A 14,024-nucleotide genomic window follows, 5' to 3' on the forward strand; every position below is an offset into this window, starting at 1 on the left:
CTCACAAGCAGGCAGGCAGCCAGCAGCAGGGGAGGGCGGGGGGAGGAGGAGGAGGAGGAGGAGGCAGCAGCATTAAGCATTCTGCGGCTCCTGGTTACTCTCCCGCTTACTCATTGCTGGGAGGTGGGGGAGGGTGTACCTCGTGGTGGAGGCGGCAGCTTTTGCCTTCTTCACTTCTCCAAGCGCTAGTTAAAGAACAAAGAAGACGCGGAGAGCACCGCTCTCAAGTTACTTTCAGCTTCGCCGCGACCAGCGAGCCCTATTCCTTCCACACACAAGGCGCGACTTCAGAGCAACTGCTGGAGATTTGCCTTTCTCTCCCCTTCCTTTTCCCGAGTTTCTGCCCCCTCCCCGCGCACCACGAATAAAAGGAAAAGAGACCTCCAGGATTGGGCAGAAGGAGTCCCCAGGCGCCAAGATGAAAACTCCTCAAAGTAAGTAGAGCGGCCTGTTGGGAGAGGCGCTGAGCTCCTGGCCACTCTCAGCCACTGAAAGGGCTCTCGGCTCTCCTCGTGGTGTTGCTAAACAATCGCTGGGCGAGGTGCGGGTGTCGCGCTCGGCGCCGCTTTGAAACTGGGAAGCACAGTTGGCTTTCTGCAAAGAAAGGCTCCTGCCCCCGCGGGCGGCGGGGGGGGGGGGGGTCCCGTGTGCTACATGGCGGTTGAGGGGGTTTTCCACCCAGACAAAACAGAGCCGCTGCTGTCTGCCGGGAGGCTGCCGCATCTCCATGCTGCTGGCGCCCTGTCAAAAACATGTCCCAGCTGCCTGCTTGCCTGCTTTGTGTCCGGGCAAAGTTTCCTCCTCGCTCTCTTCCAACCCGGCCCGTCTACAACACTTTCTTTCTTAAGCCCGGTGGTTTTCTTTTACTGCTTTCCTTCCCAAACTTTCCCAGCCATGGGTGTGTTTCGACCGTTTTCCCCTTTAAAAATCTTGGTAGCCTTTTTCTAAAAGGAGTAGCAAAGGCACTTTCTTTGTTTGCGATTTCCAGATAGGGAGGGGGCATGGAGACGGGGTGGAGCCATGTAAAAATCCGTTTAAAAAAACTTCGGTGCAGGCTGTCTTTGTTTTTGTTAGGTTCTGGTCTTGTAAAAGTACGCTTTGAGAGAAGGATATGCAAACAAGTTTATGTGTACTTTAATGAACAGAATGAAGGCTTTGGTGCAAAGGATTATCACGATTTTTACCGTTTGACAGAGTGGATTTTCTCCTCCTGCCCTTTAGCAGGAGGATTGTCACGGTTTCCATTTGTGAACTTTTCTGGGCAATCCTGTGCAGACTGGGCTGCAGTCGGAGTTATTTCTTCGGTTGCAGTCCTGTGCTTATTTATCCTGGAAGCAATTTCCGACGTCAGGGCTCTTACTGAGTAGACATGTACGGGATTAGTGATTTTAAAGCCAGTGTTTACCTATCAGGTTTTAGTTTTACTCTTAAAATATTGTACTGAAATGGTTTTGTTCATGCAGTTGACCTTGTTTTAACCATGCATCTCATATCCATAATGCAGACAGTGCTCTCTCTACCTAGAGTTTTGCAGCAATTTGAGTGTATGTGCACCTACTCCCAATTTTCTGAGTACTTTATAAGTAATTTAAAAAGAGATTCTGTTAACAGTTTGTATTTTTTTCTGGGAAGTTTTATCACTAAAGGTTAATTGTGCAAAGGAAACTGGGGTATGAATACTAGAGTCAGATCATGGTAAGCTGGTAATACAAGCCCATATGAATGAATACCATTAAGAACTGAAGTTTATACAAATGCTATGATCCTTTCCAAACAGTTTTGTTCTGATTGATTTAGGGTAATAGGTACCCAGCCCTCCTTCTGTGACCTAACACGTACCTCATAATGACTTCTGAGCACCCTAGTTTGTACAAATACATAGCATTATTGGATAAAGGAAAATATAAATTCAGAGTGAATAATTTCGAGTAGTTATTTTTAGAACATTCCTCTGCTCCCTCTATTTGCACAGTGGTGGTGAGCTGGTTTCCTGTCTGCTGCTTCCATTGTTCAGGTTTTTCACCCCAGGGCAGCTGTTCTGTTCTGTGCACTAACATATAAAACTTATTATATAGCTAACTTTTCTTCTGACTCAGTGTTAAATGCTGGTACACATGCTGTCAAGTGCTTTATGTTTGTGCTTGGATAATACTTAAAAGTAAATCAAGTGAGAGTTATCCTAGCTGACTAGTGACCATAAAACAATGAAAAGATGGCATAGTAGCTGGAGAACTTAAGGTTTTTTTTGGTAGCCCATGTTTCAGAGTAGTAACTGAAGGAAGGCTTGTAAATGCCTGAACTTAAAAAGAGATCACAGGAAACTTGCTGAAAAGGTTGCACATGCAGCCAGTAGTTTATTGTGTGTTCTGAAAATCTGAAGTTTTATTAGAGCCCTAAGGATGTTTAACTTGGATGTTTGCTCTAATCATACTAATAACATGTAAATATGTTTTGGATTGGAGTACTAGTTGTGATAAATTACTAAACTTGAAAGTCAAGCTGGCACCTTTATGGAAGTACTAAATTTAAGTGATGGTCCTACAGAGGAGTGGATATGTAGTTAAGCAGTTCTCAAAGCACAATGACTCTAGGGTGGGTTGTTGTTGAATCATAGGTTATCCATGTTGTATGAACCCAGCTGTTACTAATAGTCCACAACTTGCTAACTATTAACAACCAATGAAGAGAACTCATTGTTTGCGGTTTGCTTGTGAGCTCTGCTTTGTTAATGTCTTGTTAGCACAGCTGGGTTCCTACAACGTAATAACTCATGATTCAGTGAGAACTCATACAGAGCACATGCTATGGGTTTCATGTTGTGTGAATGCAGTATAATGTATCAGAATGAAAGTCAATTTTCCCCCTTCTTTCAAACTGCTGAAGATCATAAAGTGTACATATACTACATATTCAGTTTTTGTACAATCACAAATGAGGAAAAAGTGTGTTTTATCAACTCTGTGAATGGTCACTTTTTAAAATTAATCATAGCATTAGCAAACGTTTCTGTATTTTTAAAAAGTTGTTTCCCTCCATCCTCGTTCTTCTCCATACTCATCTGTATATGTGTATCTATAGCTATGGCTATTAAGGATAACATTCCATGTATGAAGCGGATAATGGTTCACAAAAATATATACTATAGTAAATGTCCATTTTTAAGGTGCTACAGGACTTTCTGCTTTTTGTGTGTGGAGGGTATGACAGACCTGTTGCTGCACATTTTTAGAAGCTGATCATTTCTTTCCAATTAGTCATACTGTCATGCATATCCATAAGCCATGCTCTAGGTACTTGCTGCAGGGTTAGAAATCCATACATCTTTAAAAAATAAACATGTTGATATAAGGCAATATAAAGAGTTGCCCCAAAGTAGGAAAATCATTTGATCCTTATACTTGTCCATCCAAATAGGATTCTGGCTGGGTTCTTTTAGTAGCAGCCTGTGTGCACCCTTCATTTGACAAGTTAGGGAGACAGTAAGGCAGCCTCCATTTCTCAGTAAACATTAATTCTCCTGCTTTCTCACTCTCAGGCACCTTAACACTGCTTATCTTCATGGCAGTGTTAATTGCTGGGTTGATCCCAGGCCCCTTACTTTCTTTGTTTTTGCTTGGGATACATTGGAGTCCATACTCCAAAGGAGCACTGGGGGTGAGGGGAGTAACTGCTGCACATATGGTTTGACTGTGTGCTGGTATAACCCCTGCAAGCATGTAATGTGTATGCGACTCTAGTAAAAATGGCTCAACCAAAATTTCATGAAGCACAAAGTGAGAAGGATTTGTGAGAAAGAAGTCTAGCACATTGTTCTCTTTGGCAAAGGGAAGGCCTATGCCTTGAAAGCCTCTTTGTAAATAGTACTGAAGCAGATGATTTCTACCACTTCCGACTACCACACTTTATACTAGGGCCTTCCAACAAATACTTCCATTATTTGTTTTTCTCTAATATGCAAAAATCAAGGCATTAACTCCCTATTCATTATCATGTCTGGTGTGCAGGTGTGTGAGTATGGTCTGTGGCACATGGTCAGTTTTTTTGCCAAGAAGAAGTAAAAAGGTAAAGATTATGCAATGACAAATATTTGATCATGCTTATATGTAGTTTGGCAATCTGTCACAGTGTTCACAGTAGTTGTTGGAATGGAAAGCCGGTTATGACCATGAACTTCATAGCCAGTGACCTGGTTGTATAACTTTGAATTATAATTGTAGGTTGGATAGTTTGTTTGCAAACTGTGTTGCTGAAGCATGGTATCTTGCAAAACCGATGACAGCTGAACTTTTAAGTATTTGAATAAGGCTGAGCATCTGACAGTTCTTGAGCACATATACTTGCAGTTAAATCAGTATGAATCCAAAAGTGGATTGCTTTGTTTAGCTTCAGGTGAGCTTGAAGCAAGCAGTTGAAACAAAAGAGAGCATTGCCCATGTTTTACCACTGAGACTATAAGAAGTTTGAATTCTTCTGCTACTTTATAATGAGGAGCTCTTCCTATCCAGGTGGTTTTTAAAAACAACAACAAAGTAACCGTTAATAGATGAGACAGGCAGTGTAGCCTGGATGCCTTTTAACTGTGCCCTGTTAAAACAGGAAATCAAGAGCACAGGCTGATTACTAACAAGAGGAAAAACCAAAGCTAGCCTGTAATCAGCACAAATGCTCCAGTGTAAACATTCATGACAGCACCAATGTGGCCTTTGCTCTAATAAGGAATCAGCTGTACTGGGGGCGGGGGGGGGGGGGGGGTTGAAGGCCTCCCTGTAGTTTCCTGTTGCTGCAGCTTCTGCACAAATATGGGGACTCTTTCCTGGCAGTTCAAAGAGCTGGTGCTCCTTTATTGACATCAACTCATTACCCCAAGAGAAGTTGCATGGCAGTTTTCTCCTGTGTAGCCCAAACCTGTTTTTTGTCATTAACCACTTAGCAGAGGGAACATGTCACAGTAAATAGGCAGATCAAAGGTGGGCGGCTGTGCTGGTTTGTTCTTGCTTTAACTTTTATTCTCACAGAAGTGTTTATAGGTTCTCGTATTTATTTTTGAAGGAAGAGAGAACAGCTTTCTAATTCTCTTTTGGGAAGGACTTCTGTGTTTAGGGCTTGGATCTTTTTTTGGCTGTTTTAAGCACGCATTTTTGTTTTCTTAAGGCAGTGACCCAATCTAGCTAATTAAAATACTTAAGAAATGCCAGAGCCCATCCTATAAATCCTTGTGTTATGTGTGTGGAGCCATTGACTGACTTGTAAGTTCATGGCTGCTTGGAACCGCTTGGTGTTTCCTTTATATTTCTCATGTATAGAAACTGCCAGTCAAGCAAGACAATGGTTAAATGACCCCATGAGCTCACCTGGCACAGTAGTGCAAATAATTCCTATGCCTACAGCGCTGGTCCCAGCAGCCGCAGAGAACAACACTGCCTCCGCCCTGGCAAGGCTTCCATGATACTGTGAGAGGGAACTCTGCATGGAGATTTGACCCAGGAGAAGCGTTTGGAGGGCCGCTGTGGGAACAGTGCCCCCATGAAGAGTAATTCCACTAACATACCATGTCTTGGAAGTGAGCCAGTGTTCTTCTGGGAGGAAGAGAGAGTGATGTCTGTGTGTGCATGTTTCATTCACGAACAAGAATGGACATGACAACAGCAAGCACAATGGACTCCCTGGTAGTGCAGGAGAGAAGGGCGATCCCTGTAGTCTTCACCAAGCATAGCCCATATTTTTGGCTACTTCCTGCTGGCTACAATAACAGAAAGGTGCTGTGCCTGGGAACCAGGAAGTATGCACAAGACAGGAGGAAGAGACTGGTCTCCTGGAGCTCATGCCATGGCATCACTCCCTTCATTGTACCTAAACTTTCTCTGCCAACATGTTTCTTTCTTGGTGGAGCTGCAACTGTTACATCACAGTTATAACGCACTCTGGGAAGACCTAGGAGCATGGCTAGACCAATGACAGCAAACAGCTCCAGGACAAACTGCTGCTGGTGGTGTGTGTGATTTCTGGTCTGCATGGTAGAAAGTGGGAAGTCAAATTCATGGATGTTGAATGGATTCCTGTTTGCCTATGAGGAGCTAAGAGGCATAGTGAACCGAATTATGACTTGATATCAGCTGCCAAGATATCAGGTGTCTACATGTTCATGAGAGGTTGTTGAATGAGCACAAGTGAAAATACAGCTTGTCCATACTGAACTCTTCACTGTGACCAAGGCAGGTCTAATGCTTGTACTTAGAGAGTTACTTTATGAGGAAGGTAATGTAGTCATTAGGGCAATATTTACTCATCTCCTGTAGAGAATTGCACTAGAGTTCTGTTCAGAGCTGGGCTGTTCTTCTCCATCTGGCTCTGACTCTGCAGGGAAGAATGAGTCATGCCAACAATACTAAAAGTTCCAGCCGAGTATTTAGTGTTCCCTAAGAAAGGTACTTCTGATTGCCTTCACCAGTGTAAGATGGGAAAGTACTTAAGTCTGAGGGTTGGCAGCAAAAAAGGGGTTCTCATATTTGGGTCCTTTTTGCAATGGAGACGACTACCCCTGTCTGAATAAGGAAAAGTTGGTTGTCTTTGTTATCAGTGTTGAGTAACAAAGAGCTGTAAAGCCAATATGTGTTATCCTTGCAGGGAAGGGATGGAAAAAGTGCTGAAGTCATCCTCTGAGGCATAGTCTCCCACTCCCTGGTGATTTGCTTATCTATGTGGAGTTCTGTCCTTGCAGCGCCAGTTGTAGGAGTAATGTTGACCTTTCTGGTGGATTATATGCCAAGAGTCCATGCAGTCCCGAAATTCATGATTCTGCTTCTTTAGACACTGGAATAAAGGGATAGTGCCACATGGTTTTCATGTTGATGTATGAGTTGTCATTGTGGCTGTTGGATTTGAGGGCAGGGAGAAAGTGCAGTTATCTGGACCTAGTTTAATTTACTTCACTTTTTTTGTCGGTGTGGCATTAGGCTGCTAGCAGAGGTGGGATTCTGACTAATAATCTGCTCCACTACTACCATGTTTTAAATACCACTTGGTTTTTCCACTTGTGCTGCTTAGAATCTGGGTGTTACTGCAGTAACATACGGTCTAATTTTGCTAATAACAGGGACTAAGGACTGCTATTATGCCAGGAAGTGGGCAAGAGTCAGGGTGAAGACTGCTTTAGCAGAATTATATATGACTTTTAAGATTCCTCACATTTCTGATGGGATTAAAATATTTGCAGTCAAAGTAAAGTTACTTTGGTAGCGTACGATGATGTAAATGATTATGATGTGATGTTTTTTCTTTAGACTGCAGTGTTAAGCACATTTACTTGGAAGTAAGTTCTATTAAAATCAGTAGATTATATTTCCAGATGAATGAGCGTAGGATCAAGTTATTAGTACTTTTGAGGACAAAGTTGAAGTGCAAATGTGTTACTCAGTAGATGCAAACGATGCACTGTTGCTGTTAATGCTGCATTCTCGGTTGGAATGAGGTCGTGAGCACATGCTTTGCATGCAGAAGGTTTCGGTCCAGTCCTTGATGTCCTTGAGGTGAAAGGATCTGTGCAAAACCTGATGTAAAGTAACTTCATATAGTTCATTGTAGGAAACAAGCGAAAATGGGCCTATAAGTAAGACTTAAGAACTTTACATAAGTAGATTAGCTGCATGGCCCTAAGATTTATTGTGCCAGTGTTTGGGATGAAGCGCATCGATTCGTGCAATAATTTGAAAGGATCAGTTGGTAGCAGTGGGACATGACTGTTTCTCCAGGAAAAAAATAATATGAAATTATGTGTGCTTTCTCCTGCCTATTCTCTGTTGCCATATTTGATAGAAGATGCCCATAAGTAGGTTTTACTTCTGCATCTGTGCGCCTTTGTTCTTGCAGCAATTTGCTTGAAACAGCAGAAAATGTTTAAAATGGAAAAACTGCGCTGAATGAGCGAGGAGTGCTGCAATATGATTGACACCTGGTTCAACAAACTTAATGTTTTTACATTCTTGGCTGCCTGCCTGACCATGAGACATTTGGCTTTAAAGAGAAGTTGCTGTATGGAAACTCATAGCTTCTGACAAAGGGGATGGTATGATCCTGCACATTATACAAGCCTTAAATGCATGTGGCCAGGTATATGGTTGCTGAGGTAACTGGTCGGCCTGTGTTCTCAGACTCCAGTGTCCAGATGAAGGTCACAGGGAGTAGACAGCATGGGCCTCTCTGGCATACTCTGCGATGTTTAATCACAGAGAGATGGTGGGCTAAGTGTCTCTGAACTGATGCAATGCAGACAGTAGCGTGATGTCGATCATTGTGTTTTATCATAGATGCTGCTGTTGCAATATCAGGCAGTGAGACTGAGGATGATGATAGCATGGATGCACCTCTGGATCTTTCTTCTGCTAGTTCAGTCAAGAGGAGGAGGCGGGGTAATTTGCCCAAGGAATCAGTGCAGATTCTCCGGGACTGGCTATATGAGCATCGCTATAATGCTTATCCTTCGGAGCAAGAAAAATCACTACTCTCAAGACAGACACACCTTTCCACACTACAGGTATTTATGAATGTTATGGTGAATTTTAAGAGTATCATTCTGTGCAACTTCCCTCAGATAAAATCTTATTTAATTCAGCTGCTCATGTTTCTGAGTGACTTACGAAACCAGGTTGGTAAGTGAGAAGTCCTAATTCACAAGTGTAAGTGCACTGTAGTGACTGTGGGAATTGTCTGGGAATGTGAAAATTATCAGTTTCAGTTATAAGCTTAACCTTGCAAAGTCTGCATGTAGCTTCTCATAGACTGGTTCTTTTCAAGTATCTAGAAGAAACATAAATGTACAAGATTTATCTTAGAATGCAAATAAGATTATTGGTTTCTGTTCTGATTTCCTCTCAGCAAGAACAAAATGAAATTACTATGTTGTAATTTACAGAAACATTACTTAATTTGTAAGACTGCATACAGCCTTGTAGGTTCTAGAAATCAAGTCCAAAATGCACCATTTCTAAAAGTACCCTGAAATATGTGTGCTCAAACACAAACTGCCGTAGGAAGATTGATTTCCTGAGAACATAGGATATTTTGTTGAAGTACGTTATGGTCATGCAGAAAAAATGTTGACAGCACAGTGAAGAGGGGATAGAAGCACTTGGGAATTTCCGACCTCCCACTCATTTTTGTGGTGTCTGATCTCTCTCCTCAGTCCATTCGTGGCCCACTTTGTAATAACTTTACTGTATCACAGCCTTAAATAAGCTCCTGTTTGCATCATTAGTTGGATGTGTGCAATGGTGTGTATTTGTTTAGGGACTACATAAAGCCAGCTTGCTAAATGGAAAGCTGCAGTGTAAATCTGGTTTTTATATCTTAAATGGTGTTGCTTTCTTGAATGGCTAGCATCATTTCTTTGAGAGTAATAAGCAAATGTTCTTTGTGGGAGAAACAATCCTTATACAGTAAGCATGAAAAGTACTGTTGAGTTGTTCTTTATTGCCCAGGAAACTGGTTTGATATTCAAACAAGGCTAAACTTCAATGAGGTAATCCCTGTCTTGCCTGTTGACACAGTCTGTTGAACCAAGCAAATCAGTAACTGTTTTGGGGAGGAGTTACTCTTTCACAGGGAAACATTTTCCTGTTGTTAATTAACCTAAATGTAGTGAACAATGGAGAATAGGTTAACATGTGTACAGAGCTAAAAATTAAACCTGTTGGGTTGGGTAGAACAGTGGAGAGATAGCCTGAGGCTCTTTGCTAAGCAGGAATGGCTGGTAGAAGCAGGAAGAAAGGAATGGCCCTCAGTGGGTGTGTCACAACTTGTCTGCAGACCATTCTTTTGTCCTGTAGTTAAGAAATCAGTCAGAAATGAACAGAGTAGGAATTAAGATGTCATTCTGTTCTCAGGTCTGCAACTGGTTTATCAATGCTCGCCGCAGGCTTTTACCTGATATGCTGAGGAAGGATGGGAAGGATCCTAATCAATTCACCATCTCACGAAGAGGGACCAAGATAACTGATGGCAGCCCTATGGAATTCTCCATTGGCACAAAAAACTGCATTCCATTGATTGAGAGCTCATTTCTCTCTGGTAGCACAGGACCAAACAAGTCTTGTAAACGTCCCTCTGCAGGATCTGTTTTGGCTCGACCATCCGTAATTTGCCACACCACGGTAACTGCACTGAAAGATGCTTCTTTCCATTTTGGTCAACTAAGTAGTTCAGGTCAGATCTCAGAAGATACGCAGCGGGCCTCACCTACCAACTTTTCAGACAATTCTCTCCTGTACCATGAAGATGTGACTAAACTGGGACCTAGTACAAATGCACAGAATGGGCTTTTCAACACTCCTCCTCCTACTCCTCCAGACCTCAATCAGGATTTTAGTGGATTTCAGCTCCTGGTAGATGTTGCACTCAAACGGGCAGCAGAGATGGAATTGCAGGCAAAACTCATGGCATAAATCATTCTTCATATTTTCCTTCCCCTGGCAGGGATGTAGTAGAAAAATGTGGCAACTGTCTACATGATATCAAAGACTTAAACTGCATTTTAATTAATCTTATTTGCACAAAGGATAGCTGAAATGAAGCTTCCTCTCGCTGAAATGGTCTTCAGTGGAATATGGTCATTCCAAGAATTACAAACTTAACTCTACTGTAGAAACAAGTTGTTTTTTAAATAATGTTTCTTAGGTTTTTTTCATAATGTGAGATTGTTCCCAAGATCATGTGATTTGTGTTTTGTTATCATTTTCATTGTTTTCTTTCCGACTGTGCAATATTTAGAAGCGAGATTAGTCTTCATATCATTCCCATGTGGAACAAAATATACCAACCGGTTGTCTTAAAAACCAATTTCAGATTTTAAAGAAGTTTGAATTTGATTATACTTTTTTCATGATGTAATAAAATATTTTCTTTACTAGCTTATTTACATTGAGTATTCTGTTGAATCAGTGTCTCTGGAATGACAGCTAGTTGCATAGAGACTTTTTCCTCACCAACTTGTATCACCTTTAAAAACATGTATTAAATGTTCTCTGTACTGCAACATGCCAGCCTATTTCAGGCATCCTGTACCTGAATAGGGCAAGCTCACAGGAATTGGAAATGCTCTAGCCCCATCTTTTTCCTTCCCTGTACCTGTTATCCTCTGCTCATAGTGACAGTCTGAAGAGGAGCACCTCCTGTATCCACAGACACTTTCCATACAGGAATGAGCCCAGAGAGCATCCATATGCATGGGAGATAGAAGCAAATGGGTGTCTAACACACATCTTGCATATATTCAAACTGAATCATGATATATTGAATAAATACTAAATTTGTCAGATGGATTCTTTTCAGGCAGGGACCTTTCAAAATGCGTTTCAGGAAACACTAGAAGTCCTTGAAAGAGTCCTCTAAAAAGATTAATAATGGGAAATTTCTTTGAAAGTTCCCCACCATTACCTCCTCTTTCTCTGCAGTGTGTGCAGCCACAGGTGTTTCAAGGGTGTTCTTAACTAGCACTCTGTTTAGTAATAGGGGCTGACCAGTATGTTAACACAAGCCTGCATGACCAAATATGCACCCTAAGAACAAGAATCAAGTTTTTCTGCTATCATGGAAGCTTTCTTTGGAAGATGACCAATCAAGAAAGGGTTGAATCTGACGTCCTTCTTGACTTCTTCCAACTCTACTATACTATAATTTTATGATCTTGGACAGCTTGGTGAAAGTGACCCAGTGCAGAGCTGCTGTAAAAAAAGGCAAACTCCATGGTAGGCTTAATTAGGAATGGAATTAAAAATGGAACCACCAATGTCATACTCCTTTTATATGCACCTGCACTTACCTTGTCCTTTTTCAGGTAAGGTTGCCAAACTGTACATCACAGAGTTGGGAAAAAATGCAGAGAAGGGCCACTAAAATGATTTCCTATTCCCCTCCCCATGAGGAGCGGCTACAACTGGGACTGTTTAGCTTAGAAAAAAGGGTGAGTAGGGGAAGTATAAAAGAGATGGTTAAATTATCCATGGTATGGAAAGAGGGACATTTTTCTTTTTCTTCCATAATATAAGAATCCAAGGTCTTGCGAAGATTTAGGAAGGAACCCCTTCTTGACATAATGTATAGTTAAACTATGGAATTCACTGCCACAGGAAGTGGTGATGACCACCAATCTGGATGGCTTTAAAAGGAGGTTGAACAAATTCATGGAGGAGGAGGCCATCAATGGCTATAAGTTTTGCTGGCTGTGTGCTGTCTCTGCTAACAGAAGTGGCATGCCTGCAAGCCACGGTTGCTGAGGAGCAAGCAGATGTCTTGTACCTATCCTGCATGTGGATCCTGTGGACAGCTGGCTTGCCACTCTGTTACTGGAGTGCTGGACTGGATGGTCCATTGGTCTGATCCAGCATAGCTTTTGTTCTATTCTTAAGAATGCTTGTGGAAAAGAATCCCCAAAGGTGCAAAGTTTTAAAGCCACCACTCTAAGGACTCATTCAGATGGATATTGCAAATCATTCTCTTCCATATTGTTCAGCTGTGCTGGTTCTCTGGCTCAGCCCACAGGGCGAGAAGTTTAAGACTGTGTGGGTTGGGGCAAAGTGAGATGTTCATGCCAATACTTGTTGGAGAACAAATCCAGTGAAAATTAGACATATAATTAAAATCTCTGTAAATTGGACATGAGTTAAATGCCACTGGCTGCAGGCAATAGCACGTGACTGTTCTATCATTAATAGCACTTAACTAACACACTGGTCTATTTACATGCCAGCAGAGCATCTTCCAGGGCGGTGGAGCCTTGGTGTGCAAACTGCACATGTTTGCACCTGTACATTGGAGAAGTACCCATTTTTTAAATGTGACATTGCAAAGACCATAGATAGTTTCTCGCTGCATTTAAATGGAATGAATATGGCACTAACTTCTGTACTGCATGCCCAGTCTTGTAACAAACACCTTCTTTCAGAAATCTCTGGCTTACCCATTTAAGAGCAAAATCAAATTGTTTATGTAAAAGCTGAAAGAAAACAATGAATTCAAGAGCTACAGGGTTTACCAGATGTCCTTTTCAAGTTTCATGTTTAAATTTCCCCCCCTTTTGCTACAGTTCTTATGATTCTTAGTTTTAATACTCATCATGATCCACAACGTATTAGCCAGCTAATTTCACACATTTACTACACATCTGGTCAGGAACAATAGTTGTCAGAAAACTATACAAAGATAGATGCTTTATATACCTGCATATTTTCTTGATAACCCCCCACCCCTGGCAGTGTTTTAGGTTAATAGCAGTAATGCATGGACCTCTTCTCCTTCCGGCAGTTCACAACACTGAAACACATGTGATAGAAGTTAGCAAAGCTACACTAAAAAAGTAGAGAACGAAAGTTTATGCTCTCATGCCCACTTTTGAATGCCTTGGATGAGCCTGAAATGTTCATGGGGAGAACAGAGAAAAAGCTCTAAACTCTTTGGAAGTTTCATGTGAGCAATAATTTGCCTGTGGACCTACTATTGTACAGCTCTGAAGGAAAAGTTTCAGTATTTTGTTTTGCAATTTATTTTCCTTCAGTATCCTTCAAGTATGATACCTTCTTTTGGAATCAGTTTTCTGACTGGTCTAGGTTGCAGTCAAGAAATTGCTTTCTGACTACAACATCTCTTTTTGTATATGAAAAGTTTTGTGACTGTACTTTCACAAGCTGCTTGAGGTAGGTCCCCAGGCACTAAAAGTATCAGGCTATTGTCCTAGATAATTTCATGAAGGTGACCCAGTCCTCCTGGGTATTTCCCTCTCAATTCAAAACCACAACTTTTAGGGATAGAAGGTACCTTAAGAAATCCCTATTCGTTGCAAGGAGGACTTCTGAGAAATCTTTTTTTTCCTCTTAGAGTGTGGAAGAATAGAAAAAGCACATTTTCTATTTTGAACTTAAGAGGGGGCATTTTATAATTAATTTACTCAGGAATTTTAAAGCCATCTTCCCAGTCAAATGGACTACTCAAGGTAGCAAGTGTCACAGAAATGAAAAGCAACAGAAATATGACAATGA

At 41.6% G+C, this 14,024-nt stretch overlaps 1 protein-coding gene across 1 annotated transcript; it reads left to right on the forward strand.

Moving 5' to 3' along the window:
- Positions 1–89: 89 nt before the first annotated feature.
- On the forward strand, positions 90–10,909 carry TGIF1 (TGFB induced factor homeobox 1). The gene is made up of 3 exons (XM_044423963.1): positions 90–434; positions 8,304–8,530; positions 9,879–10,909. The coding sequence occupies exons 1-3, from the start codon at positions 419–421 to the stop codon at positions 10,434–10,436; spliced, it is 801 nt and encodes a 266-aa protein (XP_044279898.1). The 5' UTR covers positions 90–418; the 3' UTR covers positions 10,437–10,909.
- Positions 10,910–14,024: the final 3,115 nt, after the last annotated feature.

This window comes from Varanus komodoensis, unplaced genomic scaffold, assembly GCF_004798865.1.
Source record: "Varanus komodoensis strain SLA01 unplaced genomic scaffold, ASM479886v1 scaffold14_1, whole genome shotgun sequence".
In the NCBI taxonomy this organism is placed as follows: Eukaryota; Metazoa; Chordata; class Lepidosauria; order Squamata; family Varanidae; genus Varanus; species Varanus komodoensis.